Below are 21,838 nucleotides of genomic sequence, written 5' to 3' on the forward strand. Positions count from 1 at the left end.
GAGTATACCTAAAAGATGATAATTAGCAACGTATAGGTAAAACGTACATGATATAGTAATAAGTGCATTATAATCGAAAACCATTTGTAGTTTATAAGATCCTATAATTGCCTCCAATATAGTATTATACCTACATGACCTAAGTGATAATTAGATGCCTATGTGTTTTGTACAGTAATAATCGTGAAGCAAATCATGTAATAAAGTGTTTCACAGCAATATATACGCTTTTAAAATCCATATTAGCCGTGAGATAACGGTACGTACCATTTCAACAATTCACTTTTGAAACTATCATATTATATAGGTAAGTAGGTTATACATTATTTTAATTGACCGTTTATCGTTTTTCGGAAAATACATTAATACATTTTGAGTTTTGAGCGAGGAAAAAATTGGTTATAAATAATTTGACAGAATTTTTGTTTCCTAGTCGGTAATATTTTTCGTGTAACATACTAGATTAACATGATATTATTATGAAATCAGACTGAGGTATAAATAACTTTTCTGTCTGAATAAATAACTATATGCGCATAATTCGTACAACAATATTATTTGCAAGTAGAATCAAATAAAATAATTTTATAAATTATAATAGTTCCTTATCTTATGACTAATTAAAACCGGTGGATTTATTGGTTGAAAATCTTAATAACAAAAAACTATAGATTATTAATACATTTACGATATTGTATTCCTATTATACCTAAAAATTTCCTATTGGGTTGTTATTCAAAACTACGAAAAATATTTAAACTGATTTATTCAAATAATTTTTTTAATTACCTATAATATATATATTATGCAAATATGAATAATTGTAAGTGTTTAACTGCGTAGTATTTTTTTATAGTGCGATCTGCAGGTTAAAAAATGTTATGAATCATGAATTATTCAATTATTTAAGAACTATAATTTCAAATTTCTTTTTAATACGAACATTTTTGAATTATTGTCTATACCTACGTGGTTATATTTTTATAACAATAACATCTTATTCGCTAAATTCTTAAAATAAATACAAAAGGGTTTTATATTATACTTTTATAAAGACTCGTTAAATGCGCTCTGTTCGTCATTCGTGCACAAATATAATACACATAAATACACAAACAATCCATTGTATCTAGAAAGTTTGGAAAACTACACATTAAAATTTAAAACTATGCATGCAAATACTGAAATACGTTTCCAAACTTTCTCTGACCCAACATACTATCCCTAAGTATATATATCTTATAAACATTTATCAATATTACATAATACTGTGCACTATATGTATATAGATATATATTATATAATAATATAATAATGTTGTGAAAATCATGTATAAGTATACAATTATTTTAATTATATTCTAAAAACCAAATGTATATGCAGAACCGTGCGCGTGCAATTTAATCTACAAGATAGTGACAAAAAAGGGCGAGAGAGAGTCTCTGGGGGACCATAATAATATTTAATAAGCTAATAAACAATTTTGAGCGTTCCAAACCACTGCACGGTTAAGAACTTAAGGCGTGTGTATGGGAAATTCAAACAGTTTCTTATAAATATCAAATATCAACTCCATTAAAACTGATTAAAACTCAATCATCATTATATCTATTTACTATTATCAATTATTGGATGAAGCATTACTTTTTTAAATATAAAAAAAAACATTAAGCAACCGTATACACCAAGAAAAACGTCTAATATATAATCGTTATGACGTCGTATTTAAATTGTTTGTGTATTCTATTCTGTGTTTTATTATGATTTAATATGTATATTTCTTTTGGAGAATTTAAATCATTCTACTCATCATAATGTCATATTATATTATTATCGTAGTATAGTTTTATCATAATATGTATAAAATTTAAAATATGACTGTAATATTTATTTATGAGCTCGACGACATTACATTTTAATAATTATATTACACCTTGCATTCGTGCAAAATGTGCGGTACAACATAGAATATACTAGAGTGCTATCATTACTACAACGAGGAAATTTCCTGCCGTCGTGACTACATACCTATTCTTATTATATTGATTGTAAAGTATACTAAAATAAATTTAATTACTTTCTTTTCAAATGTTAATCGACGCGACTACAATAATAAATTCACCGTTAGTAATGATGTATAGTATACGGCACATTTTAAATCAATGAAAATATTAATAATTAAATTATATTGTTGTCCGAAATCCAAACGTCAAAGCCACGCGCGGTCCTTTAATTACAAACCGGACGAAAATCGGCACCATTCATTGGAAAATCGATGCGGAATATTCTATGTGCTGCACATTAAAATAAATAATTTTTACTCAAATATGAGTAATTTTTGTTCTGCTCTAACAGTACCTGAACGTTTCATTCACTTACACTGCACAAGAAACGTCTTTGGGTATGATATTTTATGTCAGACCTCGTATTTACTAAGGTGTTATAATTACGCTGTTTTGATTTCATGCAATAATGACCTGCATATAATATGACAATATATACATAATATGTCTCAAGTATTATGTGATTTTATGCAAAAAATGAACTAAACTTTTGATATTATTTACCTACATGCACATTACACACATTGTTATAAATTCATAATATTATATTTATTGGACGATCTATGCATTAAGCGTAAAATATCTTAAAATAATTTAATATAGAGTCGTATTAGCTAGTATAATGTTCAAGAACAATTATTCTAAACCGTTCGCGATCAATATCGGTGTAACTGTACGTGTAGGCAATTTCTGCAAACGGTCAAACGCCATTTCTGGAGGCAATTGTTTCACACAAGATATATGCACAACAGTTCGAATTTCAAATCCCATCGTCCACGGATTAGCTTTCGAAACTGAAATTTCTTTCTTATACGTGTATGTTCTCGTTTATATTATAATTTAGCCGTTGTCGCACTGTCTTTGACAAATTCCGTTTTCCCGATATCGAATTTTTTACTAGCAATATTAATTGATTGTTATAAGGATTATTATTATTTTTATTAGTCGTCAGTCGCAATTATTATTTACTGATTACAACTTGACCGTATAATATAATATTTTAAAATAATTAAAATTTAAAAAACACCACATCGGGATTATAAAGATATTTTATAATATTATACTATATCGTATAATAATATTAGGGTTCATGAAAATTAGCTCTTAGAAATCATAATAATTTCGCAATGTAGCAACAGATCAATGATCAAAGTATTGCTAACATAATATCATCCTTGTGTAGTAAATCACTCTGCAGCACATTTAAATAATATTCTATTTGTAGGTATTGTAGCACGGGTTTAATTTCTACCGACGACCTGAAAACGGTTGTATGATTGTCTTCTCCGAGGTACCTACAACATATTATAATGATGTGCACGTTTCTTGTACTATATTGTCTATATTATAGAAATTTGAGACCAGAATCGGAAACGACGAGTCGACGAATCCAACAAATGAATTTCGGTAATCGACTGGCTGCAGTATTGTAATGTAGTCGTACGCGCGCGCCGCCGGAGCTTTTGTTTCCGGCGAACGCGCGACGCGTATATATTATAAAATACAACCCTTGAGGGTAAATAAAAGGAGGAAGACGAAAGACAAGCCGGTAGGGCGGGCAGGTGTTGACGAGGAGGGTAGGTTTTTTATTATTACACATAATATTATATTATATAGTGTGACGTGCTCGTTTGATCTCTGCAGGATCGTTGGTCGTATATATACTCGCGGGACGACCCGACTGTCGCGGGTGCGAGGAAGCGGGTGACTGTCGTCTCGTTATTTTTCTCCGCGTGTATAATAATAATATAAGGTGCGACACGCGTAGGTATAATACTGAAATAATAATTGACAGACTTTCCATCGCCGCTGTACCTACTCTGCTGCACCCGCATACGCGGCCTTTGACGAGAACGCGGGATTTATTTTTGACATTTACACATAAGTATGATTTTTCTTTTTTTATTGTGAGCTTGTTTTGGGTCTCGACACTAAAAGGTGCTTCCAATCATTATCATTTGTGTTGTTGCTGTTATTGTTGTTATTGTTGTTATTGTGATGTACGGATGTCGGACAAAGGATAATACGCAGACATCCAGACATTATAGTATGCAGTAATAAATACATAATATTATATTTTTACAACTACAGTAGAGCATAAACTAAAATTAAACGTGAGTCGTAGGAAAATTACAATACGTATACAATTAATATTCTAGTATTTGCATGAATTATATAGTTTATTTCTAGTAACTATCAATACTGCATACCATATACTTTTTCATATTACATATAATATGTTAGTGTATGGCATATCGTTTAAAATATATGTCTGAATTCTGTCTCAAAAAAGTGAAATGAAATCAGAATGGAATCGACTGCAAATTTAGCCGTGGCAATTATTTCTATCGTGAATTACGACATAATATTATAATATATTACAGTTTAACATTTTAATGATTAAACATTTTGACGCACCTTCCTCCTCCCACGCACACGCACACACACACACACATATCAGCTTGTCGTTTTTAAATAAAATAAAATCAGCGCATAAACAGGATGATCTATCGAGCATACTCACTCCGAATTTTTTCTGTACTAATTCAAAATTTTAATTATTTAAGCTTTTAACTTTTCACTCCGTGAATCATCCTGCATGTGTCTATAATAGACGTTAATACGTTTGACTTTATTATGTTATTCCTATAATATTATGAGCTCAAACAGACACGAACCAAACGTCACCGCACTGTTTTATCATTATTATTATTATTACACACTGGTTGAATAATACATTTTTCATTTATACATTAATACAATAATACAATATTTAGTTCGTATTATTTTTGCACTGGTGTGTATACCTATCACTATATACACCACTGTGTATACTCGTAATGTATATTATGTAATAATATCAAAATGTGAAATGTGTACCTATATTAATAAGGCGCTGCACTGTACCGGAACGAATAATATTATGTAATCTACTCCATCCGGATTGGTCGTGTAGGCATATATAATATAGATAATCATATTGTTATAATTATGGCGATCTTACTTGATGAGATGGTAAATTAATTAACGCGGTTTGGTCTGTTATTTATTTTACTTTGTTTGATCTTCTCGTTTCCCAAAATGTGATTTCGATAAACTTACGTCATCGAGTGTTCATTTACAGCTCTTCCTCGTTTATTGATTTATTACAAATAGGTACTCGTACTTCCGATTGATTAATGATTAGCTATCGGGAATAGATAAAAGAATTAATAATTTTTAATTTATTGATTTTAATAATAGTACATTATAATAGCGTTATCAATAAATATTTCATTATTTGATTTACTTTTCTATTTGGAAATAGAAAATAGTTTCACAAATATGTATTTCATTGGGTTAAACCGAAAACTGATCGGTATTTAACTTGTGCAAATGGACAAAGTATCAATATCGACGTTTGTCAATGCTTTTCAGCACTCACCATCCAGTAACCTAAGTATTATTTTATAAATTATAACATCAATGATCATAATAAAAGATTATGTAGATATTCGTAGTATATTATTATTATTATTGTGCATAATAATAAAGTCGCAGTGGAATTATTTTTATTTCCGTTGCCATTTCATTTTTGCACGCGTGATTTCGTCCCCGCTTCCCCTATCCGACTTCATTGAAAAAAATATTTTAACGAAGGAATAAAAAAAACAACAACGGTTTTAACCTTTTCGTATCGTAATAATAATGATGATATTATAATAATGATACGTTACTAGACGCGACGCGGTCGTGTTTATATTTTCTTTGAACCACCGTCCGCATGATGTGAAACAGTAAAATTACATTTTAAAACTGCCAAAAGACATAAGTATCCCAGACCCCAGTACTATATTACAATGGCGTATTTTGAGCTTTTTTAGAGGGGGGAGTTGTCCTGACTCCTGTCAATACATTTTCTTCACAGATATTATCATAGTTTCATCTCGATTCATACCTTACTATAAAACACCTAATAAATGGTAATATTCTTGTAAAAAAATTGAAGGATTGCTATTTAAATTTTTGATTATAATTATGATAGGAATAAAGGATAAATAATTCGACTGAATAAATTAAAACTAAGGTAACACTTAAATGTATTAAGTAATTTTTTTTTAGTTTAATTCATTTTGTATACTCGAATATTGTTAAAGATGTATGTATAAAAAAAAAAAAAACATTTAAATTTAAAAACATTAATCTCACAATATTAATTGTATTTTTTTTTTACTGCCAATTCATCCAATACTAGCAATACTTGATTAATTCCAATGTGACCATTTCAATTGATTATTGGTGTGGATAATTCCCTTAGCTCCATTTAGCCTTTTCTAAAAAAAAAATGCATCATTCAATTTTTAAAACTGTTTGAAAATATTTCGTCAACAATATTTTACGATACTTTAGTAATGAATAGAACTAGAAAAAAAGACACCATGACACTATATACATTAGTCTTTAAACGTAGCAAAACATTTTAAAATTATGATAGAGATGATGCTTTTCGCTGATCGTATATGATAGTATACGTATTTATATCAGGCGCGTAAGTAAAATATGCAACTTTTTTTAAAAACATGCAAAGTAAGAATCAGCAATTTATTTAAGAATATTATATTTTATTTAATAACAATGACCAAACAAATAACAAATTGAGATAATATCAGAAATGATTCAAAAACATAACACTAATTATGATAGGTAGGTATATACTATTCTAAAAATATAATAATTGCGTATATTTTGTGTATGTAATTATTTCATAAGTAGATACAATATTGACGAACAACACTACTATATAATAGAACTATACGCTTCTACAGGCAGGTAACTACTTAGGTATAGGTAATATTTTCAATTGAATATATTCTCATTATTAATTTATTTTATATAAAAATAAGTAAGCACCGCTTATAACCAATATGTGCACTATAAATATTGAAAATATAATAATTCATAAATATTATTATAACAATTAGGTAAATAAATTTATATTTTTCTATTATAAATAATATTTAATTATGATTTATAGCTATATTAATGCAAATAAGTGTTAGTAAAATCCTTTTACCTTTTTTTTATTTTTATTTTAATGCAAATTAGTCATATGGACTATTAATTTATAATATTTATTAATATGTGAACATTTTTAATATTATTATTATGTACGTATGCGCGTTACCAAGGTTTTTTCTGTGTGTATTAAAATAGTATGTTATTTGGTGTTACCATTATTGTAAATAATTTGGACATCTCGTCAAATTAATTTTCTTGTCTCATCAATAATATATTACAATCGCACCACCCGACATAAGTATATAATCATGCCCTATTCATACTTCATTTACGAGCTTGCCGGTCAAGAGGATCTAGTCTGGCTTGCACTAGAAAATTTGGCCGTAGGATTGTCGCTGGCTCTCTTTACGTTGGCTCTTATTTATTGGTACGTGGATTTATACACGCTAATCTACGAACCAAATATCGGCGATGGATTTCGACGCCGCAGGGCCAATAATACTGAACGGGCGACGGACCCGCAAACGATAATTAATTTCGATCAAATTGGTAACAGCCCGTCCGGTGTCCACTGTCCAGAGTTTCGGGGGCGGCCGTCCGGTAATAGCGATTATCGTAATACTTTCAACCGTCCGTCGTCGGAACTCTGTGAACAGTCGTCCGAGCTGCAGGTCGACGATTGGGCGTCGACTTATCGTATTCCTTTGAGTTCGTCGTACGGGGACGTAGTTAAAAGAGGTGAAGCGATGGTTCCGGCTACTGCGGGCTTACCGCCTGGAGTAGACCGCGGAGCGGTGGCGCCTGATCAAAGGAACGATATATGTATCAATATACCGGTCGATCTACCTGCTGCGGAAACGAAGGCGACGATGGCGTATATCGATGATCAGTGGTCGTTTGGACGAAGGTAATAATTTTGACCAAAAAAATAATATTCCGTTTGGGTAACTATCATTTGTACTGTTTGAGTGTGTGAAATTATTTTTACTTATGCGAGGTAAAAACCTGGTGACAGATACGGATGATATCGTTGCTAATCAATATTAATCACTATTATTAAGTATTTTTCGCCAGCATCACTGTCACTTTGGAACAATTTTGTACAAAAAAAAGTACATAATATTGTCGAGGTTTGATATTAAAATTCGAAAGTGGTAGCGCTGGCAAAATGTACCTACTACATTATTGAAAACAAGATTACGATTTAGACATGATTTTGTTTAATTAATTGTTGAATATATATTATAATTTATAAGCGCCGAAATGACCAATTTACCTGTAATAAATCTATTGATTCCGCCGGCTATCGACTACACCGAACTTTTTTATAATATATTGATTTCACCGGTTATATATCCGCTAATTATTAATTATTATTTTTACTGTACTATTTTTGTCCTTTTGGCATTATAGAAATAAATTGGAAAAATATTCTGTAAAAAGACTAATCACTAGTTATTTGAATTATAGTATTTTACTATTTTACCAAATTTTACTTTGTACCTAATTACATTTTTTTGTCATAATATATATTTATATGTGTAATAATTGTGTTATATTTTCCGTTGTGGACGACAATTTTTGAAATGTTTATATTTAAATTAAAAAAAATTATGGTAAACTGGGTGTACCTTGTACTTATCTATACTGTTGATTAAAAAAAAAAAAACTGTTTAATATGATTGTTATATATTATGGTTATTGTTTAATGAACAGTCGGTAGAATCAATATAGAAAAATATCGGGCGGAATCAATATAAACAAATATTGGGCAGAATCGATAGCGGAATTGGTACTTTTTTTATTTATTTTTTTTTTGTTACAGCATCAACAACATGGTTATTACTTATTACCTGTTGATATTAAAACGGCGGAATCGATAACACCCCGACGAAAGATTGGAATTCATGTTGTCATTGTAGCAGAATGATGTTGCAGTTTATCAGTTACAATGGTCATTAATATTATTACGTATATAGTTGTACGAATGTATATTATGATGGTCTGTACAGTGTCACTGTATTGTTATGTAAAACGTTGCATCTAATCTTGTTATAAATAAAATGGTTTTGTAAAAAAAATAACAAACGGTTTAATTATTTTAATTTCAATAATTTTAGCATAGAAATAACTCTACGAAAGCTTAAAAATAATTACTTCATTAAATGAAACAACTTCTGCCAGCTGTGATACACTAGGGAAAAAAATCGTTTCTATTCTCTTTCTGTTACCACCGAAGTCTAGTATAACGTATAACATATGATATAACAGTGGGCACCAACATAGTATTTAATTATTATACCTACATTATAATACATGTACATAAAAAGTGTAGTTTTTATCAGGTTAAACGTTTATCTGAATTATTATTAGAGTAGGTATTATTGCATTTTATTGTACGGTAAGCCTGACCATCGATTTACGCGCTACTGAATCGATGAATTCGCGAATTGCATGCGACAGATAAAGATTAAAAAACCATAACAATCGAATATTCTACCATGTTTTGTTTTGGTGTATCTGAATAGCATCCGAATAGTTGTTTAGTACGAACATATCGATATCATTGACATTTAAAAAAAAAAACAACGAAAAGCAATGGACAAAGAAATTTCAGAAGTGCAATAATGGATAAATATGCAATAATGACCAAAATGACATGTCTTAAATTTGTTTAAAAATTATTAGCATACATTTTTTACAGAAATTCTAATTTATAAGAATTAAAAAAAAATTGTATATGTGCCTATACTTAGTATAAATATTATAACGATGAAAAATATTTTAAAAAATGTTGTTTTATTTCGACTGGAAATTATCTGAGAAAAATAAAAACGGTAATAGATTTTGAAATAATAAGCGTTCTTAAATAAAAGAATCCCCCGATTCACCCGTTTATTAATGTTTATGTTTACAATATATTATAAATATTTACATCTAGTCACCGATCTCACTATCGCTTATTAAGCCGGGAGCCATACATTTTAGTGACCAGTAAGCCGTGATGGTTGAAATCATGTGTATCACGTGACTATTATTAATACATGACAATATTATATAACTATCAATTATTATGAGCATAATTAGGTCATAAAATTTGGGAAATTTGAATTTTATACCTATAAAACTATTTGTTCTTAGACTATATTATTATTATGACTTTTGTTTTTTTTTTTAAATATCATAAATAACTAATACCGTTTTTTCGTATATATGGATATCCTCTAACCACCCCACTCCCATATATAAAAGTAACGTATAATAGCCAGTGTTGTATATACATATATACATATTATAAACATAGATAGGTAGGTATAATTTAGTATTGTTATGTGCGCGTAGTTTTCGATATTTTTGAATTTCGATTACTCGAAGCGGAAAAAAAATAAAATGGCTACACGTGATACTACGTGAGTAGTAGGTACAACCATAAAATAATACCATATCGTCTATATTATGCATAAATATTAAGATCGTATATGATATTAGCCACCGTCAGACCGTAACATACCACTCCGTGGTCGGCCAACCAAAACGAGCTGTACTGTTTTACCGTAATCCCGCCCAACGCATTATATTTATGTCGTCGACAACTCTCACGAGCGTATAAAATGGCGTCTGCTTTTCGGAGTGAGCACAAACGTTATTATACGACTATTTTTTACACGTAGGTACATTTTTCACACATACCTACAATAACTTAAAACAACACTCCTCCTCGATGTAAGATGTAAATACTTAAATAGTTTAATATTATACTTTTGTACGGAAAAATAACTGCAACAACGAAGACGAGACATTGTTTGAATAATTTCGATAAACTATACCACTCATAAACAGTTTGAACAATTACTTAATTAATATTTGTCTTACGATTTTTAATGTTTGTAGTCCTGTCAACAGTTTTATTCAAACTAGTAATTGAGAAGGACTTTGGGTGTTCAACCACTTTCATATATTAAGGAAACTTACACAGCTGCACTTTACTATATATAAAGCAGCCAGCTGCAGGGGTGGCCAACGTGAATGGTGTCGCAGGTTACATGTATAAATACATGCAATGATACCAAGAGCTAAAGTTTTTATAAATACGTTTTATATAATTTGAAATTTTTTAATTTTTTTTTTTTTTATGTATACCTAAAAAATTTAAATTAAAAATAATTATCATAATAAGTAAATTTTAATTTTATTAATAAGAGGCGAGCCACATAAGGCTCACGAGCCGCAAGTTGTCCATCCCTGCTATATAGCATTCTACATATTTTGAATTTAGCACTAACTTATTATTCGTGTAGTATTCAATACATAAGAAATTATGTGGGTATAATCTAATCTGTTGGAAATTGTTATTAAAGATGAACTATATGGGAAAATGTATCGAGAGTCAATATCAAAAGGTTGCCCCAGTACTAAAAAAGTCAATACTAACTCTTATTCAACATTTTAAAGGAAGACATAACTGCAGCATCTATATCGATACGTACCAGTTTGATATTAAACATTATTGATATAGTGTATCAATTATATTTTCTAATATCAATAGGTGCATAGAATAATAATTATTATTAAAGTAGTTAGTATACTATTATAATAATTATTATTATGATAAATACGTATTAAAATAAAAAATTCTATAACAAATAATACCACTATATTATTTTGATTATAAAATCGTGTCACATCTTTTGTTTAATAAAATTTTATTTTCCAAGAAAAAGACATTTAGTTTAGAACAAAAAAGTTCTAAGTAAAAAAATATTACAATCCAAAAGCTTTATTTGCAAAACTTTTTAGTTCTTCATTAAAATTATTTATACTATCTTTTTTAGATTCTGAGTGAAGCAATGAATATATTAATTTTAGAATGTGTTATTATTTATTTATTTGCTGTTTTTGTCTAGGTATCTGTCATCTCTTTTTGGAACAGTAAAAATTCTTCAATTTTAACCATTTAAGCGATTTCTTATAGCAAATTTAATATAATTGAAAGTTTTGGAGAGGGGAGTTAGAAATGAAAATTTAAAATAATATTCTTTTAGGAAAACTAGGAATTTCAATATAAACCCAATATTTGAATAAAATCGATTATGTTTTACTTGGTATAACTAAACAACAAATAACCTTAGATACTTGAAATTTTCACCAAATAATTATATTAACATTTTTTATATATATACCTATGATATAACTTATAGCCATTTAAATTTTTATTCAAATTTATATGTAATTAAAAAATCTTATAAATATACAAACTTAGTTTGATTTTATAGACATTTTAAATTTTATTAGATATTTCAACGAAGTATATCAATTTTAGCTATTTTTTGTAGTATAAAAATATTATTCTTTGGTACACAAAACTTTTAACGTATATTATTGTATCTTATAATGTAATGTTTTTGGCACAAATCAATTCAACCTATTTTAGTAAAATAAATTGCTTTAATGGAAATACAAATAATAAATATTATAAAGTATAGTTATACCAATCGTAATAGAGATTGGCCGTCTGTCTTCACTCTGAATCATATTTTGTATACAATGATTTACCATTGAATTTAAATTTAACGCATACCTAATTTACAATAACTTACTCTTAAAGACGAAGTTCACTTGATACCTACAATACACCAGATCGGGCAGATCGGTAACAATTCTCCCCCTTTTTTATAATAAGTTTAAACAAATCAAAATTACAAGACTTAATGAAGAATAACTTGGTTAATTTTCATTTTTTAGATTTAACAATCATTAAAAATTATTCATAAAAAAAAAATATATATTTATATTAGTTTTAAGTTTAAAGTTGTTTTTTTGAACAATCTGATAACTATATTGAAAAAATATTAAATTGAATACATTTTATTGACTGATATCAAAATGTGAAATATATTATCACTTATCGGGATACGGCTGAGAATCATTATCATATTATATTATATTATTATATGATTATCAATAATAATTGTTATCTCTCGACTCTCGAGGAGTGTTTTGGTCACGGTTGTAGCAACTACTACATTTTAGTACATTTTGTTCGAGGTGCAAATCATTATTATAGCTATATACTTTTATATTCTGTGAATCTATTATATACACAGATATAAATCTATGATATATTTATGATAATAACAAAATATCCAGAATCCATTAAAAAAAAAAAAATGTCAAGTAATAATTTAATATAAATTATAAAATTAACCAATTTCTTTCTATGGAAGTCAGTCCACTTCACGGGGGCAGCGATCAACCCCATCACCCCCCCCCCCAAAAAAAAAAAAAAAGAATGCCCCTGATACACTGTTCGTTAATAATTCAAGTTATCGCAGCATTATACCCAGCAAAAATCAGTAGATTTCAAACCATTTTACGCTAACGTTAAAATTTATAATGTATAATATAACTATATAAGTATAGAAAATATAGAACTATCGTGGTACATTCAATCGAAACGACGTTATATTTTGACTAAATTTTACAGTTTTGTAGCAAAATAAAAAAATACACATTTTTATCATTGCAACGCAACTTCTATATGTCAGCTATAATTGGGCGCCCTTGATAAAATAACGATTGACAAGTGCCTGTCGAACCCTATACCTACGCCTATATCACTACAGGTTTGACAAAATCACTCGAATTCAGAATCGTATTATTATGTTTAGATGTTAAAGCCTCAACAGTTATTGACAGCTAATCGTAAATAAACCATACGAGCGAAATCTCGTTCTTACATTGACCACATAAAAATAGACTTTACGTTACAGAATATACAGATAGTATCAATGTATATAATTTATATAATGTATATTGTAAATACTATTACATTAAAAAAAGTGTTCTATGACTTTTTAGGCTACACCAGTTTTTATCTGTTCATAGTTTTAAATTTTAATCATCACAAACAATTAATATAACAATAAAACTACGAGTATAATACCATAATGATTTACACAATTCATACATTATACTGGTAAAACAAAAAAATATAGTTGCTTAATTGTTTGTTTTATCATATTTTTTGCTTTCTAAACAACATGATTGGTTTAAATTTATTTTAAATTTTTTTTTTTTAATTACTAAATAAAGTAATCCACGTCGTATCAAAAATTTCATGAAATCGTACACAAATATGGTGTACATGTAAACTACGCAGTAAACTTCTCCCAAAAAATAATTTGATTTAAATATATATAAATAATAATATTATAACATTTGAACTTAATTTACATAAATGTAAACAAATTGCCATCTGTCTATATTAATCATAGTTATTTTATTATTTAAATATTCAATTTTCACGTCGTATAATCTGATTACATTCCATTAGTTATATCTGTCAAAAGAGGTTTTTTGATATGTATGTATTATGTAAATTGGTCGGAGAATTTTTATTACTGTTATTAGTCTGATGTTTTATTTAAATTTTTAGCGAATATCTTTTATTTGTAATGGTTTTTTGATTTTTGTCCTTATCCTATTTTTAATACATAATGTTATACTAACTTTTTATATACGCATTATTGTAACATCATTGTATATTTTAGATTCTTAAATTATATAAATAGCTAAAGTAATATTATATGATGTAATATTTTAGTAATAAATAAATGACTACAAAACATTATAGGTATGTGGTTTATTTTTGGTGAAAAATAATTCAATCTACTTTGTTACTATATTACCTACTGATATAAAAATTAATTACTCATAGCTAATAATGAAAATTGTATAATACAATAGTGTATTATACCTATACGTCATAAATAAAAATAAAAATAAAAATGAAATCAGTGATAAATATATATCGCTGATAAATTATATTTATCTTTTGTTAAAAATGTGTATTAATTAAAACTATAATGTTTAGGATCTACTTATTAGTTGTGTAGCCACAGTAAACGTTAACAAATTAAATGCGAGTAATTAGGTATATACTAATTATTCAAACTACTGTAAATATTGAAACCTAATGTTCAAAACTTAAAAAAAATAATCTCTTATGGTTTTATTATTACCTAACAGCCATTTAAATACTATAATATTTAAAATGTACCGTTATTCGTCAATAAATTTCAATATTTTTTATCTCACTATAATTGGGCATGTAGTTATATTTAAGAATTATGTAAACACCATACGATTTTTGTAAAACACTGTACAAATAAAAAATAAAAACGGTATTTTTATATCATTTCCCATACCAAAAAATTATGTAATAAAATTTTTTTTTAAATCAGAACCGTTTTTTCAACGTTTACAATGATTTAACATTAAATTTAAATTTAACCTATCACTTGTCTTGCTATGCTTTTTTAAATGACATAAACTATAAAGTTACATTCGATATCTACTATACATGGTTTTTACTTTTAACTTATTTAATATTTTTAAACAATAAACATAATATTATGATATCAAATACCTAAAATACGTAACATTTATGAAAACTTATATCTTTATTATTAGGTATTTATTAGGTATTATTAGGTATAGGTAAAACTAAATCAAGTGGTGAGTAAAATAATATGTTTACTCAAAAATATCAAATTGAACTTCAAATATCTACTTGAATAGCTATCAATTTAGAAAATATGACGTAATATAAGAATAATATATTAAGAAATCATGTATTACTTTTTTAGTTATATGTGATACTTTATTTAGTTATTACTTATTATGCAGGTACAATTATTGATGAAATATTTGTAACTCAATTTTTTTTAATTATTATATTATAATTAATTATAATAATTATTGTAAATTAATCGTTGATTAAAATTTGATTTTTTTTTGAAAACAACTTGGTTTTATTAAACATCAATAAACAAGATTTATTCTATTGATATATTGATTGTACGGACAATTCTCCAATTTTAAATATACAGTAATAATAATAACAATAGTGAACATAAATAATATAGGTACCTATATAAATAAATATAAAATATTTGTACCATTTTTACATAATATACTATTCAGTGTTCAGTAGAAATCGCATAAATAAAACATATATTATATAATACATAATAAATACATATTTATTTTTAGTATACTTATTGATTATTTAAATCTTATTATCCATCTTAGAAAATATATTCAATAATAGGATATCATCAACTCTATCATACAGTGAGTTCTTTTTCTACAGAGAGTAATTTAAACTGTTTTCACGTAATTAGTTTTAACGAGTTCATATCTTAAGCATATAAGTTAAGTCAGGACCATAAGATTTAATTCTTACTAATCGATTAATAATTGTTTTAATCTGTTTAGTAATTTCTATTATATCACTTCTAAAATATTTTAATGGTTATAGAGAATAGAAAAAATTACAAAAATTTAAGACAAATAAAACAATGAAAGTAATAATATTATAGTCAATTTTCATTTACTTCAAAATTCGGTAATTATTTATTTACTTTCATTGTTGCTATTAATTGGATTTTATGACGTAGGTTTCTTTCGACGCCCTTCTTTAAACGTATAGGTATAATAGGTATATAATAATATATTATATAACACGAATTACCCGTTACTTCTAATAACAGCCTCCCGTGCGAAATTAGAGTTACAACTACCTACCTTTTGGACTGTCATTCCGTCTAAGTTTGTCATTCTGTCAGTTTTACATGCTATAAAAACATATAAAATATATTATATAGTCCAGCGATGGTACGCGGGTACCAACACAATGGAGATGAGATAATGTTATCCAGAAAAATATCCAAGCTCATAGGTCATTTGTGTCAGAATACTTGGTAGAGGGGCGTATTATATTAAACTCTTGCCTGGAAACCCCATAAATATCGTTACATTCCGCAGAATTGCCCTCTAGGCAGAATAGATAAAGGTAAATAATATCCATTGGGCTCAACAATGGTATACCTCGGTCGTGGTAGACGCATCACGTGATTCGGCTGAAAACTTGCTCATGGGAATACCCTTCGAAACGAAATTACGAATCGCTGAAAATGTTTAGGATTATAGCTGCGCTTCGTTTTATCCAAAACCCGTCCGGGGAGAAATATTTAACTAGGTATTTCAATAGCAGATAACGGTAATAGTTTTGGATTTAACAGTTTATTTTAAAATCCAAAACAATTGATTATTATAACAATATTCTTCTTGGATATTCGCGTAAAACTTAATCGCCAATTTATAATAAAACGTTTTAGGTAGGTATATATTTTATTTTTTCAAATATTTATCGCTTAGTTATTAACCATCGATTTTCTAATTCCAAGATTCTAATTTATTTTATCCAATACAGTTTCTAAATTTAATCGTTATAATAAAATTTATTAGTAAGGTAGGTAGTTATAAGCTAGGAACGTAATAATTTAAATTGTTTCTCCGAAATAATTTATATAGGTACCTGGTGTATTCTAGATGCAAGACACAATTTAATAATAAACTGCATAAGACAACATATATTATGTTTATTTTATTCCGGCTACCTATAGACATGAATAATTTACTTAATATTTTGTTCTGTAATGATACTTCAGTGGTTCATTTCTACTTTCAATATAAATTTCACCTAATAGAGCAGCATATTATAATTGTCATTCAAATGAGATATAAGAGTACTATGTTTTTATAAGCACATTTACCCTTACATTTAATTTAAATTTAAAAAGTGTATGTAGAGTGTGGTAGGAGGTACACGGGTCTTATAAGAATATTGTAGCTTGTAGCACACTGTTGAAATAAAAACAATTAAACGTAAATTATAATTATAATAGGTATCCTATGTCAGGTATAAATAGCCGTTTTCATAAATATTATTCATTTAAAATATTACTACAGTAAAATGTTTACTAGCTACATAGTTTAACTAGTAGAACTTTTGTTTCGAAAATACTATTAATTTGAACAATATACATTATTATCTACAACTATTATTAAGTAGTTATTCCGATAGTGTACACAATTGTACCTCGAATCTCGACAATATGATTTTATTATCTTCTTCTGCTATTAAATTACGTTAATAAAATATGTATTCATAACTATATTATTATTTATTATATAAAATCGCATTTTTTTATGACATAATAATATATATATATTTTTTCGAATAAATTATATATCTATATAATATTATAAACAATTTTCTAATTTATGGTCAAATTATATATATTGCAATTGTACATGCATGCGATTGAACTGGTCAAAAAGTTTACAATAGGTAATACGGATTAGAAAAGTTTTGCCGGCCCGTTGAGAGTCAACCCTTTTTAACCTCACTTGTCGTGGACATGAGTTTTGACACACGCGTGCGCGCACACACACACGCACACACACACACACACACACTCGCGAAGGTATAGGGTTAGTGAACCGTGAACGTGAATATACATACATATATTATACTCATATACCCATTCTCTCCGAGTTGTCTTCGGTCGTGTTCACAACCCAATGAACCATCAATGTTCATACACATTTGTCTGCCTTTTTGGATTTTTCGGAGACAATATTATACCCACAGTGCTCGGCCAAGCCTTCGTATTTTTTTTTTTTGCATTACATTGACGACATGTGTATTTCCGGTTTTGAACTGTTGTGTATACATAATCTCTGGATTTATCAACGGTGCACGATTCTGCATATTATGTAAACGTTAACATAGTCTGCTGATGGACTATAAAAACTAGAGCCTAGAGATTGTTTGTAACTAGAAACAGAAAGTAACGAGGATGACTTACAATGTGACCAAAAGAGTCATGAAAAGAACGTGTTTGTACCTAGTCAAATAAATGATACGGTCTCCGAATCGGGAATAAAAACGAAACCGGTGCTTGTAATCTATAAACAACATACGATCGATTAGACTTCAGGTCATAATAATTCTCCACGCCTCTCTGTGCTTGCTGTGTGATGTGAATTGTGCAAACTATGACTTTAACATTTCGATGATATAACGATAAGTACTACTATATCGATCTGGAGCGTATATACTTAAGGAGGAAATCACGTGTGACCAATTTGCAATTTTTCGAGGGAATATAAAAAACATCTGAATGAAAAGATATATTTTAATAAAATATAAATGTAATTGCGCTATATATGATGTATACCTAACAATAAGTTAAAAATAATATCATGTAATAACTTTTAGTTATTATTTAATAAGCTCAAAAGTACAATATTATATATGATATTTTTTATTTATATATATTAATTAACATTGTAATATAATTAAATTTATTATTTGTTGAACTTAAATATTTTCATTCCAGTGTAATTTGTTTGTGTTATTTTTAAATAGTTTTCATACTTTGATCAAAACTATTATGTTCAATGTTAATTTTAAATGTTATTTAATTTTTTTATACCTAGTTTGGTTTTATTTAACAGATTTTTATTGAGTGTACTCAATATCTTACAAGACAAATTTAATATAGGAAAATTTGTAAAATCTCTGTTTACCTACCTTAATTTATTATGGACGAACCAAGTTGAATATCGTTGTTTTTAGAGTTTGCCTAAATTCAGCCACATAAGGTAAAAATTTGAAAACGTATCTGACCATAATATTCTACTGTAATAGATGTAGATACTTCGGTGATCACAGATTATATTATTGACAACTGCCGTTATGTATATCTTCTATTATAATATCGCTACTCATGTCTTATTATTGTACAATTTATACTCGTCGGGTATATACTGCTATACACAGTTCGTCGCGTTGTCTTCGAGAAAACGGACACGTTGTGTACGAGTATATATGTATACGTATTATGTGATAGTGAGTGACAACGACACAGTCGCGGTTTCGAGGTAGAACGACAGACAACGAGGGCCAGACGCTATAAACAGAGACCTAACCTAGTTGTACACAAAATAATACGGTGGGGTGGATTCGTCCGTGACGCGGACGAGATATAGGGTCGGAGCCGGTGGACGGTCCGATCAATTAAAAAGCTCTTATATACACGTCGGACACCGCGGTGGGCGTACGGAAGGGAATGAAGAGGCGGCAGTCCGGAGTTTATTAATATACCGGCGAGCACCGCGTGTATACACATATAAGCATATAATATATATATGTACGTACCACTAGCTCTTCACCCCCTAACGGTTTGACCATCACTGCACCCTGTTACTATAATACTCGCCCAAAGTTCTCGTGACAATCCGCCGCCGCCGCCACCTTCACTGCACCAAGTCTGCAGGGGCCGGCGATATCACCCCCACGCGCGATTTTCGCGTAAACCTACACTATAATGTGCGTAGGTACCTATATTATATGTATATATGTATTCCGCCAGGATGGTTTTGTTTTACAGCGACAGATTGAACCCCCTACTCTTCCCCGCCCGCAACGTTACCCGGTCACACAGCCGAACGGACGTCCGGTCGTACGTATACTGCAGCTTGTCGCCTCTTGTCACACGCCTCACCGCGGGCTAGGAAACCACGCGCGCTCCCAAATCGTCTAAACCCGACGACTGCAGCCTTGGATCCTGATGTATAATTATATTTTATAATAATATATTATAAGCACCTATACCAGCTATTTCACTCGACGTCGCCGAGCGCTATTAACCGTGATCTATATACATATATTATATACTCGAATTGAAAATGCAGCTCTAGAAAAACGTTTTTACTGTTCGTATATAGGCCCTGAAATACATTACCAAACTGATCGTCCACGGCTGCAGTCGCGCATAAATAATTTATTAACTTTCGAGAAAAAAAAATTAAACGTTTTTAACTTTACCCTCCGTCGCTAAACAGTGTAGACTTTTTGTCGTCGTCGTTTAATGCAGTGGTCATGGCGGCGGCAGCATTAATCCTGATGCAGGAATCCTACTTTCAGATTTGTTCAGTGCGCGCTGCGGTAAATCATTAAAAGTTTTTTCATTTTCTAATACCTATCGGCCGATTATTTCCGACTATTAACACTAAACGCACGATAATATGCCCAATGGTGTTAAATAGTGTTATAATAGGTATTAGTTCATTATTTTTTTTTATAGGTATATGCACGTACATTATTTATATTTATAATTATTTATTCCCCAATCCCTTGTCCTGTCCCTATTATATATTATTATTTCATATCTCTAAGATTAAAATTGTATTAAGGTTATATTTATACGCACATGTACATTTAAACACGACTATAACATTATAGTTAGTTCAAACTGCAGTTATGTCATTTTTCCATAAATATATAGTTTATGTTATAATTTATAACACGATATACGATGGCATACAGATAAAGCCCGCTTTATATAACTTTTGGTACTTTATAAAATTTTAATAATAATAACAACTATTTTCAAAGTAATAAAATATAATGTTAAAAGTCAATTTTAATCACTGTTAAAATTTATACTTCTAGATATTGTTGAAAGAAGCATAAATAATGATAATTTTAAATTTTAAATTGTAAGAATAAAATTTCCCTTTTATGATATACATATAAATACATAAATATAAATTATTCTTGTCATATTATTATCATAGGTATAGTATATTAATAAAACAATTAATTATAATCAAACAATTATGTTCAATGTGCCTGGTATAAATTTAACTGTATGTCTATACTATAGTAATAATTACAAAACTAATAGTGTACACTGTACAGCATAAGTTCGTGACAAAAATATGACTGCAGGAATGAAACAAGAATATGTATATTTTTAATCGAATAAACAATGCAAAGAAATGGAATTTAATTTATAATTATTATCTAAAAACCAAGTCGTGATTATTTAAAACACAATTATTTTTATCTTAAATTTTTT

General features: G+C 28.6%; 1 protein-coding gene across 1 annotated transcript; it reads left to right on the forward strand.

Moving 5' to 3' along the window:
* Positions 1 to 7,369: 7,369 nt before the first annotated feature.
* LOC132926800 (uncharacterized) lies at positions 7,370 to 9,095 on the forward strand. The gene is made up of 2 exons (XM_060991207.1): positions 7,370 to 7,968; positions 8,887 to 9,095. The coding sequence occupies exons 1-2, from the start codon at positions 7,370 to 7,372 to the stop codon at positions 8,942 to 8,944; spliced, it is 657 nt and encodes a 218-aa protein (XP_060847190.1). The 3' UTR covers positions 8,945 to 9,095.
* The last annotated feature ends 12,743 nt before the right edge of the window (positions 9,096 to 21,838 follow it).

Source organism: Rhopalosiphum padi, chromosome 1, assembly GCF_020882245.1.
Source record: "Rhopalosiphum padi isolate XX-2018 chromosome 1, ASM2088224v1, whole genome shotgun sequence".
Taxonomy (NCBI): Eukaryota; Metazoa; Arthropoda; class Insecta; order Hemiptera; family Aphididae; genus Rhopalosiphum; species Rhopalosiphum padi.